The 27,923-nt window shown below is 47.9% G+C and overlaps 1 protein-coding gene across 4 annotated transcripts; it reads right to left on the bottom strand.

The window, feature by feature from the left end:
- Position 1: 1 nt before the first annotated feature.
- Positions 2-27,729, bottom strand: axin2 (axin 2 (conductin, axil)). 4 transcript variants are annotated; one of them, XM_036941517.1, is made up of 10 exons: positions 26,887-27,729; positions 24,527-25,461; positions 19,252-19,383; positions 13,316-13,418; positions 11,169-11,309; positions 10,257-10,987; positions 9,760-9,984; positions 9,413-9,532; positions 8,622-8,807; positions 2-2,148 (listed from the first exon to the last, which is right to left on the bottom strand). In XM_036941517.1, the coding sequence occupies exons 2-10, from the start codon at positions 25,348-25,350 to the stop codon at positions 2,022-2,024; spliced, it is 2,589 nt and encodes an 862-aa protein (XP_036797412.1). In that variant the 5' UTR covers positions 25,351-25,461; positions 26,887-27,729; the 3' UTR covers positions 2-2,021. The 4 variants fall into 4 exon arrangements, with proteins under 4 accessions (XP_036797412.1, XP_036797415.1, XP_036797413.1 ...); XM_036941520.1 differs by having other exon boundaries at positions 9,413-9,529; XM_036941518.1 differs by lacking the exon at positions 26,887-27,729 and adding an exon at positions 25,861-26,734.
- Positions 27,730-27,923: the final 194 nt, after the last annotated feature.

Raw genomic sequence — 27,923 nt, 5'->3', positions numbered from 1 at the left:
ATTTCATTTGAAAAATATAACATTTTAATAAAGGCTACATCTCTTTATAATAATAATTACATGAATTAAAGTACCGAGGCATCTTTCCAATGGAGCTCTACAGAATAGAATGCATCATTTACAGTTTTAATACAAGTGGAACAAAAAAAAGCCATGAAAAATATAAAACAAACGTGATTACAAGGAGATGGTAAAAAGGCATAGTAATAAAATCTCTTTTGAACATAAGCCCCTTGTGAAAACCAAGGGAGTATCATACCCCGATAACAGGGTAGTAACATGGTAAAGGGACCCATGTAGGCACAGCTACTGTACTCAGTTAAACACTACGGCTTCCTCCAAACGCCACCCTATTCCCTATGGAGTGCACTACTCTTGCCCTGGTCATAGGGAAGAGGGTTCCATTTCAGACGCAGCATCGTAGTGTGTGTTAGCATCATAACCTCTTCCTCTGTCAAGGGTCAACAAGACACACAGGAGAGACTGGTGAATTCAACACAATCAGAGGTGTAAATACCACTAACATTTGTGGGGGGACAAAACATTTTTTTTTTGGGGGGGGGGGGGGGGGGGACTAGTCTCTCGAAGGCAGACATACTCATTAGGACATGTATCAGAACTGGTTTTGCTAAACATGAAAATGTGCGTTTCTTATTGGACAGATCCAGGAAAGGTAGTCCCTCCCCCTTTGTCAGTTTCCTTCCGTTCGACCTAATGAATACACCCCTGGATCTGTTGTTCTGCTCACAAGCCAGGACATCAAGGAATGAGGGGTGGCTATACACAAAACAACTGTTGAGCTTGGCTGGTATAGATTCATTTGGTGGGCTTGTCTTTAAATCTATGTTAGCATGTTTCTGCAATTTGGGGTAGTTTGGTGCTCTGGGCCAGTTTAGGCCCAGTTCGGGGTAGTTTGGTGCTCTGGGCCAGTTAGGGCCAGTTCGGGGTAGTTTGATGCTCTGGGCCAGTTTAGGGCCAGTTCGGGGGTAGTTTGGTGCTCTGGGCCAGTTTAGGGCCAGTTCGGGGGTAGTTTGGTGCTCTGGGCCAGTTTAGGCCCAGTTCGGGGTAGTTTGGTGCTCTGGGCCAGTTAGGGCCAGTTCGGGGTAGTTTGGTGCTCTGGGCCAGTTTAGGGCCAGTTCGGGGGTAGTTTGGTGCTCTGGGCCAGTTTAGGGCCAGTTCGGGGGTAGTTTGGTGCTCTGGGCCAGTTTAGGGCCAGTTAGGGGGTAGTTTGGTGCTCTGGGCCAGTTTAGGGCCAGTTCGGGGGTAGTGTTGTCCTAAGTGTGGGCTCGTTCCCTGTGCAAAGCCTAGGCAACAAAACAAAGGCACTGAGAGATGAGACTTACAGGGCTGTGGTACCTGCGCTATACCACACTGTGAAGTTAGGGCAGGAAGTCACTGATCAGAACAGAAAACACTGCCACAGGATTAGTTGACAAGGCAGGAAAGGGGAGGGTGGAAAACTAAATACTTTGCATTTGAAATATTGGAGACGACATGTCCCAATTCTCCAAGCAGCTTGTCCATCCACAGGACTATGGGGAGTGACATTTCAATAAATTATTTATAAACTCTTTACATTTATCAAAAAAATCATTATATGTCCATCTGCATATACATCTAGGGTTGTTGGTAGAGGCAGGCTCAGATAGGGCACCAGTCCCAACTTTCACCTCTCAACCTTTCACCTCTAGCAGTCTCTCAGCTTTCAGAGGTCCCAGCCTACTCCCTCAGATAGTGGTCATTCAATTCACGTATAGTTTCTGGAACCCAACACCCGTATCCAAACCCAACCCACAGTCCACCATTTTCTCCTCTTTCATCTCCAAGACGAGATGTTGTTAAATAGTCCTGTTGATGGCTACTCCTCTACTCCTGTACTCCACTCTCCATCCTTCATTGGCCAAGCTTCTTCAACAGAATCTCCAGTCATCAGTCCTTAGCTTTAAGACTCTCTGGTGGAACAGGGGGGTGGTGTCCATGGAGTTTCTGTAATACATTCCTCTGGTACTTCTGGAGGGGTATCAGTCCATCCTCTCCACCTTGCCCAGGATCTTCCCCTGGTACCTGGGCAGAACAGAGCTGTCATCCAACACCTCCTCGAACACGGCTCCACACTTAAACTCATCACTGGCCCTCTTGAAGTAGTACCTGTAACCCAGGAGGGGAGAGAGGGGGTTAGTGACAACATGTCAATCATCTGTACAGTACAGCCAACACAACCAGACCATAGAAGACCTGGATTACATGGAACAGTACTATTGAACAGTACTCTATCCAACACATACGTGGAACAGTACTATTGAACAGTACTCTATCCAACACATACGTGGAACAGTACTCTATCCAACACATACGTGGAACAGTACTATTGAACAGTACTCTATCCAACACATACGTGGAACAGTACTCTATCCAACACATACGTGGAACAGTACTATTGAACAGTACTATATCCAACACATTCGTGGACAGTACTCTATCCAACACATACGTGGAACAGTACTATTGAACAGTACTATATCCAACACATACGTGGAACAGTACTATTGAACAGTACTCTAGCCAACACATACGTGGAACAGTACTATATCCAACACATACGTGGAACAGTACTATTGAACAGTACTATATCCAACACATACGTGGAACAGTACTATTGGACAGTACTATATCCAACACATACGTGGAACAGTACTATTGGACAGTACTATATCCAACACATACGTGGAACAGTACTATTGGACAGTACTTTATCCAACACATACGTGGAACAGTACTATTGAACAGTACTCTATCCAACACATACGTGGAACAGTACTCTATCCAACACATATGTGGAACAGTACTATATCCAACACATACGTGGAACAGTACTCTATCCAACACATACGTGGAACAGTACTATTGAACAGTACTCTATCCAACACATACGTGGAACAGTACTATTGAACAGTACTATATCCAACACATTCGTGGACAGTACTCTATCCAACACATACGTGGAACAGTACTATTGAACAGTACTCTATCCAACACATACGTGGAACAGTACTATTGAACAGTACTATATCCAACACATACGTGGAACAGTACTATTGGACAGTACTATATCCAACACATACGTGGAACAGTACTATTGAACAGTACTATATCCAACACATACGTGGAACAGTACTATTGAACAGTACTCTATCCAACACATACGTGGAACAGTACTATTGAACAGTACTATATCCAACACATACGTGGAACAGTACTATTGAACAGTACTCTATCCAACACATACGTGGAACAGTACTATTGAACAGTACTCTATCCAACACATACGTGGAACAGTACTATTGAACAGTACTCTATCCAACACATACGTGGAACAGTACTATTGAACAGTACTATATCCAACACATATGTGGAACAGTACTATTGAACAGTACTATTGAACAGTACTATATCCAACACATACGTGGAACAGTACTATTGAACAGTACTCTATCCAACACATACGTGGAACAGTACTATTGAACAGTACTCTATCCAACACATACGTGGAACAGTACTATTGAACAGTACTCTATCCAACACATACGTGGAACAGTACTATTGAACAGTACTATATCCAACACATATGTGGAACAGTACTATTGAACAGTACTATTGAACAGTACTATATCCAACACATACGTGGAACAGTACTATTGAACAGCACTATATCCAACACATACGTGGAACAGGACTATTGAACAGTACTATATCCAACACATACGTGGAACAGTACTATTGAACAGTACTCTATCCAACACATACGTGGAACAGTACTATTGAACAGTACTCTATCCAACACATACGTGGAACAGTACTATTGAACAGGACTATTGAACAGTACTCTATCCAACACATACGTGGAACAGTACTATTGAACAGTACTATATCCAACACATACGTGGAACAGTACTATATCCAACACATACGTGGAACAGTACTACTGAACAGTACTCTATCCAACACATACGTGGAACAGTACTATTGAACAGTACTCTATCCAACACATACGTGGAACAGTACTATTGAACAGTACTATATCCAACACATACGTGGAACAGTACTCTATCCAACACATACGTGGAACAGTACTATTGAACAGTACTATATCCAACACATACGTGGAACAGTACTATATCCAACACATACGTGGAACAGTACTACTGAACAGTACTCTATCCAACACATACGTGGAACAGTACTATTGAACAGTACTCTATCCAACACATACGTGGAACAGTACTATTGAACAGTACTCTATCCAACACATACGTGGAACAGTACTCTATCCAACACATACGTGGAACAGTACTATATCCAACACATACGTGGAACAGTACTCTATCCAACACATACGTGGAACAGGACTATTGAACAGCACTATATCCAACACATACGTGGAACAGTACTATTGAACAGTACTATAGCCAACACATACGTGGAACAGGACTATTGAACAGCACTATATCCAACACATACGTGGAACAGTACTATTGAACAGTACTATAGCCAACACATATGTGGAACAGTACTCTATCCAACAGATACGTGGAACAGTACTCTATCCAACAGATACGTGGAACAGTACTCTATCCAACACATACGTGGAACAGTACTATTGAACAGTATGCTATCCAACACATACGTGGAACAGTACTATTGAACAGTACTCTATCCAACACATACGTGGAACAGTACTATTGAACAGTACTCTATCCAACACATACGTGGAACAGTACTATTGAACAGCATGCTATCCAACACATACATATATTCAGCAAGATACACAATGAAGATAATGTCATGTGGATTCAATATGATCTGGTTTAACCTCAGGTTGTGTGTGCGCACCGTGTGTCTCTTTTCCTTCATTAAGCCCTACTCCCCTACCCCAGATAAAGGAGCCATTGTGCAAGGGGCCAGAGAAGACAGCCACTGAGGTCAGAGGTCAAGAGCTAGCCTCCCCCAGCCCTTTGGACTCTTGAGGGGAGGAGAGACAAACTCCTGTGATCTACAATGCACCAACAACACTTCACTCTCAACTAACCCTCAGACTGAACCAATGGCTTCTGTATTATAGGGGTGGTCTTTGATAGTCTCGGGTTCTACAGGGGCTTATTGGATATAAGAGGGTCTGGACTAATTCAAAATCCACCCGTTTCCTCTCATTTCATCAGTCCTGCCCTGGTACTGAGCTACTCCGGCTGACTAACTGGTTATCATTAGGCCCTCAGTGAAAGGACACTTCATATAAAGAAGGCTCAGATTTTGGGTGCCTGCAAGTCTGCCTGTTATAAACCCTGACCTTGACACACGCATCATATTTTCTCCTAGTCACTGCCCTTCCCTCTGTGAGAGGTATATAGGACGCAGTAGAAGGGTCCCGGTAGGCAGCCAGGGAGGGGGCGGCGTCATCTAATCTAAGCAGCCAACCACCTGAGGGGGGACCTCTTCCTGTCAGCCATGATGACTACACTGGCCCTGTTAATGACCCCCTTTACCCCCCAAAACTACCTCCCTTCTTTTTAGAGGAAGAGGAACCAGCAGGGGAGGAAGGGTAAGTGCTGTATACCTCAGCCATTCATTCTGTAATGGAAAAATGCCTCATTTTGCCCATGTGTGGGGTGCACGTCGTGCGCCTTGGAATTCCTAAAGCTCGTGTTTTACGAGAGAGCTGACAAAGTCATACAAACAATGCTCGTAAAAATGAGGAAAAACATTTTTTAAACAAAAAAAGTATTCTCAAACACACACAAAGGGTGTTCACTAATAAAAACCAGTCTCCATTTGAAACACAGGAAGAGTTCACTAAACGGGGTGCAACAGGGTCTCACACAGCTTCTATTAAATCAGAACAACAATACTCTGACTGGGGAAATAATCATTGTTCTCTGGCGGGACAAGTATGAACTGGGTAAATAAGAGGACATGAAAGAGGAACTAAGACACGCTAGATAATTGGAGCCTTATTTCTGAGAAGGGGCTCTATCCTTCTCCAAAAAACTTCAAAGGAGCACGGATCTTATTTGCTCAAAGAGGGAATGAGAGAGAGAGAGAAATAACTATTTCCATTGGAACATGTTTTATGTGGCAGAATTTTCAGTGTGCAACATCTGGCAGCAATATTGTCTGGCAGGGCCGGGCCGTACTGTTCTTTGTTGAACGTAAGCCATGTCCAAATGACCCAACGCCACACCTCCCCCCCTGCTACTGCTATTAAAACCATAAGCTTTGAATCCCCCTATCCTCCCCTCTAACAACGTGGATGGTTAGACAGAAAGACAAGACAATCAACTACATAGACAAGAGAGAGAGATGATGGCCACTATGCAGCCCTGCTTCTCACACCTTAGACCTAGGTTCACATGACCGGACCAGGGAAAACTCTGGACCAGAGCTACAGCCCTAGAGTGTTCCCTTGCTCCATGGCCTAAAAGAGAAACTGAATGTGTGATGCATTCCCATCACATCCCTACAAACCATCTGTACTAGTTATGAACCAATGCTTGACTCTTGATACCATTCTTGTACTCCAGATCACAATGGAACAGAGTTGTCATCTGAAGTGCGTTGGACACACCTCTAATAGTGAACAGGGTGTAGTATCCCAAACAAGCACGTCCTTCCTTTAACCACGCGCCATACAAACAAACCAAGCCTGAAATATGACCAATACATTTCCCAGAAAATGATGCCGCCGTGTAAACCCAAACTACAGTGTGTTATTCTGTGTGTTACTTTAACGTGCGTGCACTTCAACATGCGCATCCTTAAAGCAGGCTGCCTGATAGCATCAGTGAGGAATTTGCACGGCTGGCCGTTTGTGTGAGTCTTTGTTGGTTGAAATGAAAGGGGCCGGGTTCAAAGGCGTGCGTATTAAGTGTGCCTCGCCATGGAAATCAATACCAGATGGGACCCAAAACACTCCTCACTTCAAATTCTCTCCTTCCCTCTTTCCTGCAACCCCCCCCCATCCGTCTCTCATTCTCTCCTCTTCCTTCGTTTTAACCACAAACACAGGCATATGAAGTCAATACTCCAACTCATGTGAGCATTCAGCCCAACAGAATAGAGTCGAGAGAGTTTCTAAAGACCCTACCTGGGGCGGCAGGTAGCCTAGTGGTTAGAGGCGGGTAGCCTAGCGGTTAGAGGCGGGTAGCCTAGTGGTTAGAGGCAGGTAGCCTAGTGGTTAGAGCCAGGTAGCCTAGTGGTTAGAGGCTGGTAGCCTAGTGGTTAGAGGCGGGTAGCCTAGTGGTTAGAGGCGGGTAGCCTAGTGGTTAGAGGCGGGTAGCCTAGTGGTTAGAGGCGGGTAGCCTAGTGGTTAGAGGCTGGTAGCCTAGTGGTTAGAGGTGGGTAGCCTAGTGGTTAGAGGCCGTTAGCCTAGTGGTTAGAGGCCGGTAGCCTAGTGGTTAGAGGCGGGTAGCCTAGTGGTTAGAGGCGGGTAGCCTAGTGGTTAGAGGCGGGTAGCCTAGTGGTTAGAGGCGGGTAGCCTAGTGGTTAGAGGCGGGTAGCCTAGTGGTTAGAGGCTGGTAGCCTAGTGGTTAGAGGCTGGTAGCCTAGTGGTTAGAGGCTGGTAGCCTAGTGGTTAGAGGCTGGTAGCCTAGTGGTTAGAGGCTGGTATCCTAGTGGTTAGAGGCTAGTAGCCTAGTGGTTAGAGGCTGGTAGCCTAGTGGTTAGAGGCAGGTATCCTAGTGGTTAGAGGCTAGTAGCCTAGTGGTTAGAGGCCGGTAGCCTAGTGGTTAGAGGCGGGTAGCCTAGTGGTTAGAGGCGGGTAGCCTAGTGGTTAGAGGCGGGTAGCCTAGTGGTTAGAGGCGGGTAGCCTAGTGGTTAGAGGCTGGTAGCCTAGTGGTTAGAGGCGGGTAGCCTAGTGGTTAGAGGCTGGTAGCCTAGTGGTTAGAGGCTGGTAGCCTAGTGGTTAGAGGCTGGTAGCCTAGTGGTTAGAGGCTGGTAGCCTAGTGGTTAGAGGCTAGTAGCCTAGTGGTTAGAGGCGGGTAGCCTAGTGGTTAGAGGCGGGTAGCCTAGTGGTTATAGGCTGTTAGCCTAGTGGTTATAGGCTGTTAGCCTAGTGGTTATAGGCGGGTAGCCTAGTGGTTAGAGGCGGGTAGCCTAGTGGTTAGAGGCGGGTAGCCTAGTGGTTAGAGGCGGATAGCCTAGTGGTTAGAGGCGGGTAGCCTAGTGGTTAGAGCATTGGGCCAGAAACTGAAAGCTTGCTGGATTGAATCCTTGAGCTGACAAGGTAAAAATCTGTCGTTCTGCCCCTGAACAGGCAGTTAACCCACTGTTTCTAGGACGTCATTGTAAATAAGAATTTGTTCTTAACTGACTTGCCTAGTTAAATAAAGGTAAAATACCAGCTGGGGAGGAGATCTGGGAAACTAATGGAGCTATGAAGACACTTTGTGGGTGGCTGTTTTTCTAGTGTGTGTGTGTGTGTGTGTGTGTGTGTGTGTGTGTGTGTGTGTGTGTGTTCTTACCAAGATGATCATAACAGTGACCTAGCGTGTGAGAATGTCAGACTGTGTATGCATGAATGTGTGTGTGTCCGTGCATTGAATGTGCGCTGTAGTCTCCCTTCTCCATACCTGTAGTGTCCCTTCTTGCGGAGCTGTTCTTTAAAGTGTCCCAGTGTGAGGCTGTGTGTCTTCATGCGCCTACGGTAGGGGATCTCCTCACCACAGAAGAAGTAGGTTACCTCTGTCTCACTCCCCATGGCTGGAGCAACATGGCAGCCTGTCGTCACCTGCAGCACCCTGTTGGTGTCTCTCAGCCTGAGGGGGAGAGGAGAGGTGTGAACACAGACCTTCACTTTCCCCTATAGAACACTATTATTAACAAGCTCGCTTGGTGGGTCGTAGCTATGGTTACACAGAAACAGAGGAACCAGGGCAGGAGTAAAGGCTGGTATATGATCTAGAAAAGACTGATGGTTGACTAGAGAGTAGATAACATCTGTCTAGAGAGAGGAGAGAGGGGTGTGTGTGTGTGTTCTCTGCTCCCCTTCAGCCATGTCCAAGGCTCTGTAGTGTTACTTCAGAAGGAGGGAGGTTAACTAGGGCCTGTTCTGTTCTACAACTGCTCTCTGAAGGTCAGACAATTCAGCTCTGCAGTCAGGGGGAAAGGACTACAACACACACTGCGCACACACACACACACACACACACACACACACACACACACACACACACACACACACACACACACACACCCCAACCAAAGAAAGATCAGGGAAAGAAAGAAAGAAGAAAATGGAACTTCACGTGTGTGTGTGTGTGTGAATGCATATCTTCCTCCTCCACATATGTAATATCATGTTAGTGAACAGAGGAGAGAGAGATGAGGAGGAGGAAGATGAGCAGAGAGATGAGAGGCGTACTCTTCTGTTTGGAGAGAAGCAGCAGGACCGGAGCTGAGGGGGGACGGCACTGGACAGGTCCCACTCTGGACAGGCATAGGGTGGCACTTCTCTCTCTGGAGGCTGGATGTAGAGTGTCTGCTGGGGAGAACAGAATAGACCAACGTTATTACAGTACAATGTGGTAGTCCAGTCTCCGGCATCACACTATCTAACCGCAGACAGGTTTCAACAGCAGGAATCACAATGGTATAGTAAAACAACTGATCAATGCATGGGAGTGTCATTATGTACTCCACTGTCTACAGGGAGAACTACAGCCAACGTTTTAGTATCAACCTCTGTCTGGGTCGGCGTGCGGCTCCTACCTCTGTTTGGGGGGTTTGGAGACGGAGGCCTCCTCTAGTCTGCGACAGGCTTCCTCCAGCTGGGACAGGGTGTTGGGCGGGGGCAGGGGGGGCATGGCCGGGTCCTGGATAAAGGGATGGGCGGGCTGGTGGGCACGGAGATGGGCGCTGGCACCTCCGCCGCCCCACGTGTGTGTCTGGTTGGACGCCGCTCCGCCACCATACGCCTTCTTAGTGCTCTGGGTACTGTTGGGCGAAGATAAAAACAGCCAATCAGCATCGAGAATGGAAGGAAGTGGGAGGGGCAATTGTGGGGAATGTTGGGAAATGTACTTTGCATGCATGTAAAATGACTATGGGATGCAATTGTGAAACAAAATGATGAAAATTGTGTTTAAATGTACTGAGAGGATGACAATAAATAAGTTGCAATGAAAGGAAAACAAGTGAAGGGAAATGTATCTCTGAGGCATTGGGAGAGGACTACGACAGGAAGTGGAGAGGCTAGACCCCCCTACCTGTGGGGCTTGTGGTGCTTGTCCTGCCGGTCACTCTCCAGGATCCACTGCCACACGTTCTGGGAGCGGTCTGTGCTGTCGCTGGGTAGCTGGAGGGGCATGACCTCACCCCCCTCTGCTGCCCCCTCCTCAGCCCCCGACCGACAACCCCCTCGGGAAAGGGAACTGGAGCGCCCCATATTGGACTCTGCGGGACTGCTGCCACAGGACACCATCTCCCTGCCCAGGCTGCGACTGCGTGGGTAAGGGGGACCACCCTCCGCCCCTACAGACCGCACCGGACACAGACACAACACCCTCTGGGCTGCCTCTCTCTCCATCTGCTCCTTGCTCTTGGAACCGGCGTGGTGGTGGATGTAGTGGTGGTGGATGTGCTTGGTGCTGCTGCTGGGCCTGCCCAGGGAGAGGGCCCTTCCTGGAGTGAAACCTACTGAGAAGCCCCCTAAGCTGGAGGTGCCACTGGGGCTGGAGGCCCCGGGTGAGACCAGGGGCTTGAGACCGGGGCCTCCCCGGGAAAGAGTCCTGTGCTCTGGAGAGCGGGAGCGGGGTGAATGGCGGGCCACGGTGGACGGGGACTGGCAGCCAGGGGTCTTTAGGACACGGGACAGGTGGTCATCCAGAATGGCCTGGGGGTCCTCATCGTTGGGGCCGGTGGGCTGGAGGGACAGGGGGTGGGGGGAGAGCAGGGGGGCACTACTGCCGGGCACCTCAGCCTCGTCCCTCTCCTCCTCCTACACACAGCCAGAACAGAACGGTTAAGTCAGGACAGATCTCAATGACAAACATACACACATGGACAGGAAAGAAGAACAGTATTCAATGACACAATCAAGGAAACCATTAGACCATTGCCATAGACCTCTGAGATAAGGATTCCCACATCTATAAATCCAACTACTAGTTCATCCACACCTCTTGCATCTGCTGCAGCCTCTCCTCCAGGGAACTCATGGTCTCCTGTTCTCTTTTCAGACGCTCCAGACGAGAAATGAGCTGAGACGCAAACGCTGCCGGCTCTACCGGAGTCATCTCCTTAGGACATCTCTGTGTCCGCTATGGAGGGAGAGAGAGGGAAGGAGAGAGAGAGAGGGAAGGAGAGAGAAGGAGAGAGAGAGAGATGGAGAGAGAGAGGGATGGAGAGAGATAGAGAGGGAGAGAGGGAAGGAGAGAGAAGGAGAGAGAGAGAGATGGGGAGAGAGAGAGAGAGGGATGGAGAGAGGGATAGAGATAGAGAGGGAGAGAGGGATGGAGAGAGAGAGAGAGAGAGGGATGGAGAGAGAGAGAGAGAGGGGGATGGAGAGAGCGAGAGAGAGGGGGATGGAGAGAGAGAGGGGGATGGGGAGAGAGAGAGAGAGAGAGAGGGGGATGGAGAGAGAGAGAGAGAGAGGGATGGAGAGAGAGAGAGAGGGATGGAGAGAGAGAGAGAGGGATGGAGAGAGAGAGAGAGAGAGAGAGAGGGATGGAGAGAGAGAGAGGGATGGAGAGAGAGTTAAGATATGTAACAGTTAAAGGAGGGGTCGGTGTCCACATTGTCTTCCACCTGAGCCCTCTCCTCCTATCTTCCCCCCCCCCCCATCCCTGCTAGCCATCTCATCCTTGCCCCAGTGCCCCCTCCACCCCTGGCAGTGCCACCCCTGGGCCCTGGGTCTGTGGTGGCAGTTGGTTACACTCTTTGGAGCCTGGGCTCTCTGCGTGTTCCCTCTGTAGTGCAACCAAGCCATCAGCGCTTCCCTCTGAAGTCTGTACACTTCAAAGGGCCCTCGTCAAATATCAAACATTCACTAGGGGAGGGAGGGAGAAGGGAGGGCAGTGGCTTTACATCTAGGAATAAAAGTCACATATCGACAGGGGGGAAGGAGGAGAAGGAAAGGGAGGATTAAAAGGAGAAGATGGGGAGATGTGTGCAGGCAGCAGGGGAGGGAGGGAGAGATGGAGGGAGATCAGAGAGGAGCAGGGGTAATTTATTTCACTGTTGCACGCTGGGCACCTCTGAGGTACAGTAGAGTCATTATACCCCTTATGTGTGTGTGTGTGTGTTATTTTATCATTGTCATTGTTGCACTGGGGCTTTCTTGATTCCTCTTCCTCTCTTTTTTGTTCCTTCCATCTCTTTGTAGTGGAGATGAAGGGAGAGAAGACAGACAGACAGACAGAGGCGGTCTGCCCGGCCCACGTGTCCTGACAATGGCAGCTATCCCCCAATCAGAGGAGAAACTAACACAAGAAAGGGGGGCGAGGAAGGGAGTGTGAAAGAGCACAAAGATGGAGAGAGAATCTTGGACTCTTAAGAAAGCATATATTTGTGAGGAGAAGAAAGAGGGATCAAAAAGTTTGATTCAACTAGCTACCGATGTTGCTAGTTTGGCCTTCCCAAAACTAATTTTCCCATGTCTCCCCTCTCCAACTCTCTTCTTTCCTTTCTTTTGGCCTTTCCAAAGCCCGTCAGTTACCAACTCCCCCCTGACACACTCCAACTCTTCCCTCAGATCCCTCATTTTAGGGGTGCAGCCTGAAGAGGGGTGGGGTTGTGGAGGGGAAAGCGCTGTTGGAAGTTGTCACTTTCCTCTGCGTTTGCTCCATTCATCCTCTGATCAAAGAGGTGTGTGTGTGTGTGTGTGTGTGTGTGTGTGTGTGGAGGAGCCAGGAGTTGATTCCAGAGCCTCCAGATAAAGCTGAGAGAGAGGGGGAGCTCTCCCCCATCTCGCCATTCTATGTATATTTTCATCATCAGTGTGTGAAGAGAAGACACTGGTCTTTAGAATGCACCGGATAAACAGCTTAGAAACAGTCTCCTGCAGACTTCAAGGAACCCAACGGGGGTGTGGGTTACAAAGGTAGCGGGGGGGGGACTTTGACATCTGCTTGGCTCTCAGATCTTTGTTGTTGTTGTTGTTGTTGTTGTTGAATGGAAGACGTAGAATAGAGATGGTGGTACTATACATAGACCAGCAGACCTGAATACAGGCCGCCATGGAAATGGATGTTGCACTACTGAAAAGCACTAATAAGTGGGGCAATAGGACATTTATGTGTGTGTGTGTTTGTGTTTGTACACTTACAGGGAAGGCAGGTAGAGAGACCTGGCTGTTCATCCTCATGTTGCGCTGCATCTCTCTCTGCATGTGCTTCTTGGAGCCCAGCTTGTAGGGAGGGATGCCTTCTCTGTCAGGGAAACACACAGGATACACAGGTCAAACAGCCAATCAGACACAGCAATACACACACCCAACCAGGAAGCAGCTCATTGGTCACCTAATAGCTATTTCAATCACCCCCCATTTAACCCAGATAAAAAAATACAATATATTTCAGGTCAATTCTGAATCTGAGGTGTAGTGAACAAGAGGTGAACATTGGATAGGGTTTCTGCTAGGTCTCAGGTCAGTGTGTCTGACAGAATAGGGGATTTCATCTGCCCTAAAACTGACACTCATCTCCAGCCATGGCTCCCTGAGCAGTGGGCACTTCACCACACACCCCTGCACTTCCTTTTAACTGAGCCCAGAAAGGATCACTCAGCCCTCTGAGAGCTGTGCCAGGCTTTAGCTGTTAGCATTCATCACCAGCAGTATACAAAGTTAGCATTAGCATCCTGCCATTGACTTGCCCTGGAATCCCACTGAAAAGACTAGTCTAGAAGCAAACTATACTGTTTGGAAGGTTAACACACAAACCCATTGATCAAAGTGTCAGTCCTACAGAGAGAATGATCATAACATGGAGGCTAATAAAACATCTCCTCTCAGATCACCCGCCATATACATTCTGCAATCATAGTATAGAGCCCATCACGCCAGGACAATCCAATCATAGTATAGGGCCCATCACGCCGGGACAATCCAATCATAGTATAGGGCCCATCACGCCAGGACAATCCAATCATAGTATAGGGCCCATCACACCGGGACAATCCAATCATAGTATAGGGCCCATCACGCCAGGACAATCCAATCATAGTATAGAACCCATCACGCCGGGACAATCCAATCATAGTATAGGGCCCATCACGCCGGGACAATCCAATCATAGTATAGGGCCCATCACACCAGGACAATCCAATCATAGTATAGAGCCCATCACGCCAGGACAATCCAATCATAGTATAGGGCCCATCACGCCGGGACAATCCAATTATAGTATAGGGCCCATCACGCCAGGACAATCCAATCATAGTATAGGGCCCATCACACCGGGACAATCCAATCATAGTATAGGGCCCATCACGCCGGGACAATCCAATCATAGTATAGGGCCCATCACGCCGGGACAATCCAATCATAGTATAGAACCCATCACACCGGGACAATCCAATCATAGTATAGGGCCCATCACGCCAGGACAATCCAATCATAGTATAGGGCCCATCACACCGGGACAATCCAATCATAGTATAGGGCCCATCATGCCAGGACAATCCAATCATAGTATAGAACCCATCACACCAGGACAATCCAATCATAGTATAGAGCCCATCACGCCGGGACAATCCAATCATAGTATAGGGCCCATCACACCGGGACAATCCAATCATAGTATAGGGCCCATCACGCCAGGACAATCCAATCATAGTATAGAACCCATTCACACCGGGACAATCCAATCATAGTATAGGGCCCATCACACCGGGACAATCCAATCATAGTATAGAGCCCATCACACCGGGACAATCCAATCATAGTATAGGGCCCATCACACCGGGACAATCCAATCATAGTATAGAGCCCATCACACCGGGACAATCCAATCATAGTATAGAGCCCATCACACAGGGACAATCCAATCATAGTATAGGGCCCATCACACCGGGACAATCCAATCATAGTATAGGGCCCATCACACCAGGACAATCCAATCATAGTATAGGGCCCATCACACCGGGACAATCCAATCATAGTATAGGGCCCATCACACCAGGACAATCCAATCATAGTATAGAGCCCATCACACCGGGACAATCCAATCATAGTATAGGGCCCATCACATCGGGACAATCCAATCATAGTATAGAGCCCATCACGCCGGGACAATCCAATCATAGTATAGAGCCCATCACACAGGGACAATCCAATCATAGTATAGGGCCCATCACACCGGGACAATCCAATCATAGTATAGAGCCCATCACACCGGGACAATCCAATCATAGTATAGGGCCCATCACGCCGGGACAATCCAATCATAGTATAGGGCCCATCACACCGGGACAATCCAATCATAGTATAGAGCCCATCACACCGGGACAATCCAATCATAGTATAGGGCCCATCACACCAGGACAATCCAATCATAGTATAGAGCCCATCACACCGGGACAATCCAATCATAGTATAGAGCCCATCACGCCAGGACAATCCAATCATAGTATAGAACCCATCACGCCAGGACAATCCAATCATAGTATAGGGCCCATCACGCCGGGACAATCCAATCATAGTATAGAGCCCATCACGCCGGGACAATCCAATCATAGTATAGGGCCCATCACGCCGGGACAATCCAATCATAGTATAGGGCCCATCACGCCGGGACAATCCAATCATAGTATAGGGCCCATCACGCCAGGACAATCCAATCATAGTATAGAGCCCATCACACCGGGACAATCCAATCATAGTATAGAGCCCATCACGCCAGGACAATCCAATCATAGTATAGAACCCATCACGCCAGGACAATCCAATCATAGTATAGGGCCCATCACGCCAGGACAATCCAATCATAGTATAGGGCCCATCACGCCGGGACAATCCACAGCCTATAGCTGACGTAGTCAAAATACAACTCTGTCTGATCTAGTATTGCCTTAAGGTACTTCGTCCACACCAAACAACCAAGAGCAAAACCCAGTGCTTCTCTCCCGGGCCAGGCGAGCCCTGCCCTATAAAACATCAGTGTCTCAGTGACCTAGCCTAGCCAGTAGTGTACCCGACCGCCACTTGTCTCACTGTTGCTTTGAAAGCTTTGAAATCCCACAGTCATGCGCATTGCCCCCCTCCCCTCGTCGAACCGCTCCAGTCTTCATTTGGCAAGCCTGCCTCTGATCTCCTCACATCAAAAAGCTGGTTTGTGAGATAAGGTAATGTTTGAAGTCTGCGCAGCTGCATTCCCCAGCGTCCAAGCAAATCCATAAATAAGATATAACCCCCCCTTTTTATTTTCTTTATCTAGAAATGAGATGAACATTTTTGGTGTGCCGCCCAGCCTTTTCAACAGTCATAAAGACAGAGATATTCTAATCTTAAATGAGCTGAGTAAAAAAACAACAACCAGGAAGCGTGTGTGTGGCTTTGGAGGCTTTCGTCTCCGTCGCAGATACTAGGCCTGTACTATCAAAGAGTCAAAGTACGGTGCAGGATTCTAGGCCTGTACTATCAAAGAGTCAGAGTACGGCGCAGGATACTAGGCCTGTACTATCAAAGAGTCAGTACGGCGCAGGATACTAGGCCTGTACTATCAAATAGTCAGTACGGCGCAGGATACTAGGCCTGTACTATCAAAGAGTCAGAGTACGGCGCAGGATACTAGGCCTGTACTATCAAATAGTCAGTACGGCGCAGGATACTAGGCCTGTACTATCAAAGAGTCAGAGTACGGCGCAGGATACTAGGCCTGTACTATCAAATAGTCAGTACGGTGCAGGATTCTAGGCCTGTACTATCAAATAGTCAGTACGGCGCAGGATACTAGGCCTGTACTATCAAAGAGTCAGTACGGTGCAGGATACTAGGCCTGTACTATCAAATAGTCAGTACGGCGCAGGATTCTAGGCCTGTACTATCAAAGAGTCAGTACGGTGCAGGATACTAGGCCTGTACTATCAAAGAGTCAGAGTACGGCGCAGGATACTAGGCCTGTACTATCAAAGAGTCAGTACGGCGCAGGATACTAGGCCTGTACTATCAAAGAGTCAGTACGGTGCAGGATACTAGGCCTGTACTATCAAAGAGTCAGAGTACGGCGCAGGATACTAGGCCTGTACTATCAAAGAGTCAGAGTACGGCGCAGGATACTAGGCCTGTACTATCAAAGAGTCAGTACGGTGCAGGATACTAGGCCTGTACTATCAAAGAGTCAGTACGGTGCAGGATACTAGGCCTGTACTATCAAAGAGTCAGTACGGTGCAGGATACTAGGCCTGTACTATCAAAGAGTCAGTACGGCGCAGGATACTAGGCCTGTAATATCAAAGATTCAGTACGGTGCAGGATACTAGGCCTGTACTATCTAGGGCTCTATACCGGTGCTTTGATTACGCCTGTCTAGATGGTCACTGGTCAGGCAGTCAGAAAGTTACAGACTCGTATCATAAACTCTTTATAACTGCTATACTCTAGTAAACCTTCTAAACCACTCCCTTGGCTGTAAAATAAAGTTATTTCGATTTCAGACAGGATTCTTTAGCTAGGTCGTGATTCACAGGAACGACAGTTTGCGAGTTAGCAATTCCAGTGATGTGTCATGTGATCCAAAGGCCCAAGATCATCCTGAAGAGCTGACTTTAAGACTACATTACTGTCAAAGACAGGTGATGAATGGAGATATCCTATAAAGGCTGTTTACCATCGGGGAAAATGTTCCCCAGTTCCAGTCTACTTAAGGGGTGGCTCTACCATAGGCACCAATGCATTAGCAGCTGGGTCTGGTCTACTTAGTTCATTGACTTTATATGAAGCAGAGAAAAAGGAGCTCATGAAATGTATTGCTTTCTCTCGTGTCTCTGATTACGGCCATGTGTCATGAGAAACTACAGCCATGACTCGAAGACTTCATCTCTCCCACCATGGCAACACTTCTCCTCTAAATCAGACTACAAACATACTGTACTAGGGAATGGGGCTGGAGCATGCATTGTAAGGCTGGGGTCTAGGGCCCAAGGGGGGGCTAAACGGGGGTGTAGCCTAATGGTTAGAGCCAAGGCTAGGGCCTGGGGATTAGGTCTACAGGCCATCCTGTCCCTGGTCTGGTTCTACTCTGGCCAGTAGGCCTCTGAGGTGTCAGGAGGAACAGCCAGGCTTATTTCACGTGGGGGGGGCTCCTACTCTCCCATCCACTAGCAGGGCTGTGTGTGTGTGTAGATTGGTGGTCTCAAGAGGGTTCCCTATTCCTGACAGTGCGAGATTCCAGGTGAGCTGTACCGAGGCCTAGAACCGGAGAACCTCCTTAGAACCCCATCAAAGAGGAGCTAGCATCAGACCAGGACAAGTCAGGAAAACCACAAACACTGTTCAGGTTCAGCTAAGAGGCTCTGAATCAAAACTCTTTCCCAGAACGTTCCCAAACACTGTTCAGGTTCAGCTAAGAGGCTCTGAATCAAAACTCTTTCCCAGAACGTTCCCAAACACTGTTCAGGTTCAGCTAAGAGGCTCTGAATCAAAACTCTTTCCCAGAACGTTCCCAAACACTGTTCAGGTTCAGCTAAGAGGCTCTGAATCAAAACTCTTTCCCAGAACGTTCCCAAACACTGTTCAGGTTCAGCTAAGAGGCTCTGAATCAAAACTCTTTCCCAGAACGTTCCCAAACACTGTTCAGGTTCAGCTAAGAGGCTCTGAATCAAAACTCTTTCCCAGAACGCTCCCAAACACTGTTCAGGTTCAGCTAAGAGGCTCTGAATCAAAACTCTTTCCCAGAACGTTCCCAAACACTGTTCAGGTTCAGCTAAGAGGCTCTGAATCAAAACTCTTTCCCAGAACGCTCCTAAACACTGTTCAGGTTCAGCTAAGAGGCTCTGAATCAAAACTCTTTCCCAGAACGCTCCTAAACACTGTTCAGGTTCAGCTAAGAGGCTCTGAATCAAAACTCTTTCCCAGAACGTTCCCAAACACTGTTCAGGTTCAGCTAAGAGGCTCTGAATCAAAACTCTTTCCCAGAACGTTCCCAAACATGACTTCCCATGACACTCTTCTCACGATAGTAACCATCAGTATACTCCAAACCAGAGAGGCTCCAGTCCTTTCCCTCAGAAAACACACCATTTAAAACATGACCCTCTACTTACACACTGCTGTCTGTCATGGACATGGAGTCGTCTGTCGTGGCGTCGCTGGACACCTCGCTGTCGTTGGTGCTGGTGGCTGGGGCAAATGAGCCCACATGGTACGGGTTGACCGGGTCCCCTCGCCTGTGGGACCTACACACAAAGGACAATGCAGTTTAAATACGTGTGTCAGGTAGCAATATATCAGAAATACACTAGTACCTTTCATCTGTTTAGACCACAGCTAAGGCCATAGGGCGCTTATTTCTCTTCTTGTGAAATAAGAGAAACTGGGTTGTAGATATTTGTGGACCTATGCTGCCAACTTGAAACTACTCCCTTTGTGTGTGTGTGTGAGAAAGAGAGAGAGAGAACGTGTGTGAGAATGTGTTGTCACGACATTGGTATTGTGATACTACCATACCAGATTTTCCTTGGCAAAAAAAGAAAACACGAAGCAGACTGAAATCTAAGGTCCTTCAAAACCTACTTTCGTAAGATATGTGCTATAGCTTGCCCAAACAAAACTAATGTGACTCTTGGTGACAACATAAGGCAGTTTTTTTCCAACATTAGGACCGTTTTCCTCAAGAAATTATGTCCACTTCATGTTTTGTTTTCTTTGATTCCTAGTATGGTGATAGTGGTGTCGCGACAACACTAGTATGGTGATAGTGGTATCGTGACAACACTAGTATGGTGATAGTGGTATCGCGACAACACTAGTATGGTGATAGTGGTATCGCGACAACACTAGTATGGTGATAGCGGTATCGCGACAACACCAGTATGGTGATAGCGGTATCGCGACAACACTAGTATGGTGATAGTGGTATCGTGACAACACTAGTATGGTGATAGTGGTATCGTGACAACACTAGTATGGTGATAGTGGTATCGTGACAACACTAGTATGGTGATAGTGGTATCGTGACAACACTAGTATGGTGATAGTGGTGTCGCGACAACACTAGTATGGTGATAGTGGTATCGTGACAACACTAGTATGGTGATAGTGGTGTCGCGACAACACTAGTATGGTGATTGTGGTGTCGCGACAACACTAGTGTGGTGTGTGTCTCGGACAGTAATGACTTGGAGTTCAACCACACTCCAGGGCCTGAGGAATGTGACAGGGTTCTCTCTCCCTGGGGGGGGGGGGGGGGGGGGGGCTAGTAGAAAAGGGGAAAGGGGGATACCTAGTCAACTGAATGACTTCAACTGAAATTTGTCTTCCCCATTTAACCCAATATCCACGTCTTCGGTGCCCGGGGAACAGTGGGTTAACTGCCTTGCTCAGGGGCAGAATGACAGATTTTTACCTTGTCAGCTCGGGGATTCAATCCAGCAAGTTTCGGTTACTGGCCCAACTCTCTAACCACTAGGTTACCGATCAGAGTCAAACTGGCCCTAAAACTGACCAATCCCTCTAGCTGTCTCTCACCGTATTGGCATGGGAAATCTATGTTTACATTGCCAAAGCAAGTGAATTAGATAAACAAAAGTGAAATAAACAATAATAATAAAACTCTTGCTTCACAGCCCATCACCTCCTGCTGTGATGCATTCCTACCCAAGCAGAGGAAACTAAGAAAGGGGGGAATGAGAGAAGAGGAGAAAGAGGGAGAGAGAGAACCTGAGCTCACAGCCAGGTAAGAGAGGGAGAAGAAAAAAATAGGAAGTGTGAGAGTGTGTAGGGAAAGGAAAGAAAGGAGAGCAGAGAAAAGGGGGAAGCAGGGCCTCTTCTTTATGAGCAGCCCACTGGCAGGAGAGAGCCAGAGAGCTGGAGAGGAAGAGAGAGAGGCGCCCAGCATGACTAAAGCCATAGGCCCCAGCTCCAACCTGACCTTCAGAGGGGCTTGCAAACACGCAGGTATTTAGCACAGCTGGCCTCACATCTCTCTCTCCTTCCCTCTCTCTCTCACCCCCCCATTCATTATTTTGCTTTCTTTCAGGAAGAGACCCCCCCACCCACCTCCTCCCAGTCCCCACAACCCCTTTCTGTCCTTCCTTTCCGCTCGATATCCCTCTAAAGTACATCTAGTCCCCACATCCCAGCGTTTTCTAAGGGAAGAGATAAAAGTGGGGAAGAAAGAGGAGAGAAAAAATGAGAAGGGGAAATCAGAGGAGAATCACAGTAAACAAGTGAGAGGGAGGGTGAAAAGAGAGCGAGGGAGAGATTGGGGGTTTTAAAAAAACATTGAAAGAGAGAATGAGTCTGCTGACGCTGCTCGGTGGTTTTTGAGAATAATCTGATTCAGGGAGAAGAAATGAGTTCCACATACCAGGGAGAGGAAAGCAGCTAGATGGGGAGTCAGGGACACCAGTCTGATTCAAAACAACACCTAACCAGGTGATGGAATAATGGAGATCGGTCTGAACTGAAGCCTCACTGGGACATGAACCCATGTCCTTCTCAATCCTCCTATGGGGCAGGCTGGGTTGTCAACACAAGTTCTTCCTGGTCCCTCCCCTATAGTGTGTTGATTCTATTGACACTTTCTAGCCCAAGCAGAGCCAAAATCCAGCCAAAACCACTAAGAAGTTGCCCAGTTCCCCTCCCTGCAGGCCAAACACCAGTCTGGCACCAGGGCTCTAAAGCCTGATAGACTCCCTCTTTAGAAATGTTAAACTTAAGTGGTTCGCCTGACAAGTCAATGGCCATTGATTCATGACAACCAGCTGGCCTTGGGTTGGGCCTCATCAGCTGATTCGGGTCCCTCATCCATTACAGACCAGCAAGTCAATGGCTTGTTGGATTAGCACATTAGCAAGTTGTCATATTTCACTCCCATTAAGATAAGGCAAATACAATCTGTTTACATATGAGCAGTAAGGGGAGGATACAACTGAGGTATGATATGAATAAATATTCACCTGTAGCTACGTGGTCTACATTATGCAAAACACCACTCCCTTGTCACCCACTGAACATCTGCCATGTATAGATATTACATATACATATGACCATGAAGTCCAGATAAGTGAAACCGAACCACTGCTCTGAAGTGGCTCTGAACATTTCAAAATGACTAGCCTACTATTTGTCATGTTTGAGATACAAGGAGATGTATCCCTATCCTTAGAAATGGCCAAAGCCGTGTGTGGCTGAGGCACAGCATAGCAGAGTAGTGGCATCATGTATTATTGGCTGACAGGCTGGGGCCAAGGCCAGGCGTGCTCTGTTAACTTCCCGTGGAAGGCGATCCCTCTATCTGCTGAACTATTTCAAAGCTCCGGAAACTGAGGCAAGCCAGCAGAGGGCTGCACTCTGTCTAGAGAACACCATTTATATACTACACACACACACAGAGACACAGAGAGACAGAGAGACAGAAGAGAGAGAGCTAGATGGGAGAGAGAGAGCTAGATGGGAGAGAGAGAGCGAGAGAGAGCTAGATGGGAGAGAGAGAGGGAGCTAGATGGGAGAGAGAGAGAGCTAGATGGGAGAGAGAGAGAGAGCTAGATGGGAGAGAGAGAGAGCTAGATGGGAGAGAGAGAGAGCTAGATGGGAGAGAGAGAGAGCTAGATGGGAGAGAGAGAGATAGATGGGAGAGAGAGAGAGAGAGAGCTAGATGGGAGGGAGAGAGAGAGAGAGAGAGATAGATGGGAGAGAGAGAGAGAGAGAGAGAGAGAGCTAGATGGGAGAGAGAGAGTGAGAGCTAGATGGGAGAGAGAGAGAGCTAGATGGGAGAGAGAGAGAGCTAGATGGGAGAGAGAGAGAGCTAGATGGGAGAGAGAGAGCTAGATGGGAGAGAGAGAGCTAGATGGGAGAGAGAGAGATAGAGAGCTAGATGGGAGAGAGAGCGAGAGCTAGATGGGAGAGAGAGAGAGAGAGCTAGATGGGAGAGAGAGAGAGAGCTAGATGGGAGAGAGAGAGAGAGCTAGATGGGGGAGAGAGAGAGAGAGCTAGATGGGAGAGAGAGAGCTAGATGGGAGAGAGAGAGAGAGCTAGATGGGAGAGAGAGAGAGAGCTAGATGGGAGAGAGAGAGAGAGAGCTAGATGGGAGAGAGAGAGAGAGAGCTAGATGGGAGAGAGAGAGAGAGAGAGAGAGAGCTAGATGGGAGAGAGAGAGAGAGAGAGAGAGAGAGCTAGATGGGGGAGAGAGAGAGAGAGAGAGAGAGAGAGCTAGATGGGAGAGAGAGAGAGAGAGCTAGATGGGAGAGAGAGAGAGAGCTAGATGGGAGAGAGAGAGAGAGAGCTAGATGGGAGAGAGAGAGAGAGAGAGAGCTAGATGGGAGTGAGAGAGAGAGAGCTAGATTGGAGAGAGAGAGAGAGAGAGAGCTAGATGGGAGTGAGAGAGAGAGAGCTAGATGGGAGTGAGAGAGAGAGAGCTAGATTGGAGAGAGAGAGAGAGCTAGATTGGAGAGAGAGAGAGAGCTAGGGGGAGAGAGAGAGAGCTAGGGGGAGAGAGAGAGAGCGCTAGGGGGAGAGAGAGAGAGCGCTAGGGGGAGAGAGAGAGAGCGCTAGGGGGAGAGAGAGAGAGCGCTAGGGGGAGAGAGCGAGAGCTAGGGGGAGAGAGAGAGAGCGCTAGGGGGAGAGAGCGAGAGCTAGGGGGAGAGAGAGAGAGCTAGGGGGAGAGAGAGAGAGCTAGGGGGAGAGAGAGAGAGCTAGGGGGAGAGAGAGAGAGCTAGGGGGAGAGAGCGAGAGCTAGGGGGAGAGAGAGAGAGCTAGGGGGAGAGAGAGAGAGCTAGGGGGAGAGAGAGAGAGCTAGGGGGAGAGAGAGAGAGCTAGGGGGAGAGAGAGAGAGAGCTAGGGGGAGAGAGAGAGAGAGCTAGGGGGAGAGAGAGAGAGAGCTAGGGGGAGAGAGAGAGAGAGCTATGGGGAGAGAGAGAGAGAGCTATGGGGAGAGAGAGAGAGAGCTAGGGGGAGAGAGAGAGAGCTAGGGGGAGAGAGAGAGCTAGGGGGAGAGAGAGAGCTAGGGGGAGAGAGAGAGCTAGGGGGAGAGAGAGAGCTAGGGGGAGAGAGAGAGCTAGGGGAGAGAGAGAGATAGGGAGAGAGAGAGAGCTAGGGAGAGAGAGAGAGCTAGGGAGAGAGCTAGGGAAAGAGAGAGAGAGAGAGAGCAAGAGGGGGAGTGTGTGTGTAAAGTATCTCTCAAACAAAGCTAACAAGCAAGGTGAGAAACGCATCTGGAAACTGTCTATTTTGAGACAGTATATGCTCTTTTGATGTTATATCCTAGTTATTATCCATGACTTACAAAGAGCCATTGACGCTAGGCTAGTCACTGCATTCCCCAACATTTCCCTAATAGTTGGCTATAGTACGTGAAATAGGAAGGGACCAGCGTCTTACCTGTACCCCTTCTCCATCACCGTCCTCATAGACACTGTTGCCCTCAGTGCCTGGGCAGAAAGTCCAACCACAGAAGCCAGCGCTTTGGCTTTGAAATCATTACAACTCCACTCCTCTTCCTCATTCAGGGTGGGCAGGTACCCACACACCAGCTTCAGGCTACCTAGCCCGTTAGGGTTCACATGAGCAGGGTTCTCGCCCCCGCTCCTCACATACTCGAGGTAAATGTCCGAGGTCAAGAACATCTGGTAGGGGCTCTCCTCCATGCTGGTCTGGATCTCAGTCTGTGCCTGGTCGAACATAGCCGAATCAATCTGTTGCTTCTTAATATTATCCCGAATGAAGGTTTTGGTCGCAGGCTTGAGCTGCTTGGCAACTATGCTGCTGGTGTCAATATAGCGCTTGTAAATAGCTTTGGCGACTCGCATCGTTTTGGTATCCTTGAGGTCCATCTGCCTGAAACCATTACAGGCGAACCAAAAGTCTAAAGTGTCGACGCATTTCTCGCGCTCCAGGAATGTCCTAAATAGATGAGCACCGTCTTGGTCCCCAAGAAGAGAATGCAACGACTTGGTCCACCGGGCTAGCGGCGAATCCGGTGACGCGCTCCCCTCGGGTTCCCCAAGTCCATCCTCGTTCCTCTTCGCAATGTAACCGGGAGGCGCGAGCAAAAGCGCTTTGACCGCGGTACCCTGGGGTCTCATCATGGCGAGTTTGCCGGGGTAGCACGGCAGCACCTCGCCCTCCTCCCCCGGGACCGGGGGACGGGGAGCATCTTCTCGGAAGCTATTGGCGATATGGTCCGATATAAGCGCTCTGCTCATGGCTCCGAAGGCAGCAGCAACAGAAATCCTGTGCGTTGTTCGCCTCAGAGCGCTACAACAATCTCCTCACTCTCTATAGTCAGCCGGGGAGCTTCTCTGCCAGTCTTCTCTCTGAAACAGAAGTATTGATCTAATCAAACTCAGATCCACCACAAACTTCAAAAGGCATACATGCAGTAGAAGTATTTTCAGAACCTTTACAGACTTTGAGAGAGAGAGAGAGAGAGGAGAGGTGCGGCAGATTTACATAAGTACTCAGATTTTATTTGGGTGCTCACTGACATACCTTCCTTAGCCAATGTTGGTGTTGAAAGTGATCATTAACATCACACGATTTAGCATAAACTCATAAAACAGATGATGTTCCCATCATCTCGCTCCACTTCATTAACTACATAGGAAAATGATAAATCCAAGACCACAGAAACATGTTCTGTGCGGAAATATCAAGTAGACTAGATGGAATACAACACAAGTGCAAGAGAGAGACATTTGTACACAATAGCATACCGAAGATCGCTATCTGTGAGCCGGTGTTCTCGTGAACACCTCAACAATTAGCTGGCCATCAAGCCCAATCTGATCCTGAACACGCCGCAGCACATGTCCAGTACACCACCGACCAACAGACACCAACCCACAACGAGGCGTGACGCCACTTTCCGTTCACTATTTTCTCATCATACGCGTCACAAAACAGCCAAACGGTCCAAATGGAATAGATGGAATAGATTACACAACCCTAAACGTATCCAAGAAACAGACTAACGTTACTAGACTAGGCTACAGGACATGTTTTGAAAACGTGATGGAGAGCGTTGATTTTGAACTGAACTTGCCTTTTGAAGTAGGCTAACCAAGGTAAAAAATGATATGCGGGTTCTCTGATTTCTGTTCTACCAACATCATGAACCACAAATTGATAAACACATTTTTAAAGGCCTCCGAGAAGCAAGCTACGGTCCACGAGAAACAGGCTATAGACATGGAAGCAGAGCCGACAACCGATGGCTGCTAAACGCTACACTGTATTCTCCGATCAGAAACTGTAACAAGATCACCTTTCGAAGTTGTAACACTTGCTTTGAGGCGAAAGCGAATAAATCACCTCAATCCATAAATCGGCCGAATCGAGATCCTCATTAGCCTACATCGCCGTTTATATTCTGCACCAGAAATAATATAAATGTGCAACTACCTAATTCCATAACGCTCTTCTATCTTTAGTGGGTAAAATAGGCTACATTGCTTCATCCAACCACACAGAAAAGTATTCAGATCTCACGGGGGGAGGAATTCCAAATACTTATTTCGTGATGAATAGTCCTCTAAAAAGCGTATCAAAGTTTAGATAAAGTGCCCAAATACTTATCACAACGAAACGCAATCGCACAACACAGCAAATGATAGTTGTTTGAGCTCTATATCCTGCAAACTAAGTTAATTGCATACAGCCACATTACTTCAAAGAAAGTCAACAGAACATCAAAGGAACTCCAATGGGGCCAGCGCGAGGAACACACTCTTGTAACTTACCATCGATCCACGAGTTCGGTCTTCCAAAAGTATCCGTTTTTTTATCCACAGAAAAATAATCCACAATAGCCGATTCCACGACAGACCCCTTCACAGTCCGATTTTTTTCGTGTTAGCTGCAGAAAGAAAAATGTAGTTTTCCAGGGGGGAAAAAATCCTGCTTAGTTTCCCCCTTTTCTTTGCAAATGTTTCAGTCTGCCATGCCATACCGTAGGTCTCTCCTGTAGGCTATTCCAATACGTTCTGGGCTCCGCGTAAAACAGCGCACTTCAAAGTAAGGAACCGACAGCCTAGTCCCGGAAGCAACATAGAAAACAATACTCCCCCTTTCCCTTTCAAAAAGAACACAGCGCATTCAAATTCACCAACACATATTCATCCTTTATCTTTTCATGTTTTCAGAGGATGGTGAATTGATGGCCGCGGTGAAAAAAACTAAAAACATTCTAATAATTTTTACTGGCGATTTTACAGATCACAAAGTTACAACAAAGTTTCTAGGACCTTATCAAAGACAAGAACTCTTGAGCCAACTCCCTGAGGCTTTGGAACGTCAGAAGTAACAGATCTGCCGCCCCAATAGCATTATCCCTGCAATCCCTCTGTTGCTACATAAACTTTAAAGACACAGGCCTCTTTTCTTTTAAAGACTCGAATAGTTTCCTGATTAACCCATTTCTATCTTTGGGATGCGCAAAATACACCGTTGTGTTGGCTATCTAATCTGGTATACAATTTCCCCAGGGTAATCCTAGAATGCCAAATTATCAAATAAAACGACAATCCATATATGCCATGTGCAGTTGAAATGCATGTATGACATACATCTCAGCAGCACATTTTCCACAGCTCCTTCAAGTGGCCAGGTTGGGTAAAGGAATGATATACACATGGGTTATTAAAGATGCAATTTGCAATAGTTACTGCAATTCTATGTTCATTTCAATTAACAATATAATATAACCCATTGGTCATTGAAGATTATAAACTGGGTTGTTCAAGCCTGAGTGCTGATTGGCTGACAGCCGTGGTATATC

This window comes from Oncorhynchus mykiss, chromosome 13 (genome assembly GCF_013265735.2).
Source record: "Oncorhynchus mykiss isolate Arlee chromosome 13, USDA_OmykA_1.1, whole genome shotgun sequence".
In the NCBI taxonomy this organism is placed as follows: domain Eukaryota; kingdom Metazoa; phylum Chordata; class Actinopteri; order Salmoniformes; family Salmonidae; genus Oncorhynchus; species Oncorhynchus mykiss.
This window is presented reverse-complemented; position numbering and strand designations above follow the sequence as displayed.

Bases quoted from the DNA above. Each gene is read 5' to 3' on its own strand.
- axin2 (XM_036941517.1), bottom strand. From the start codon at position 25,350: ATGAGCAGAGCGCTTATATCGGACCATATCGCCAATAGCTTCCGAGAA. The intron at 9,985-10,256 runs GTAGGGGGGTCT...TTCGCCCAACAG, and splicing joins AAGCACCACAAGCCCCACAG to TACCCAGAGCACTAAGAAGG. The intron at 9,533-9,759 runs GTAGGAGCCGCA...TGTTCTCCCCAG, and splicing joins TCCAAACCCCCCAAACAGAG to CAGACACTCTACATCCAGCC.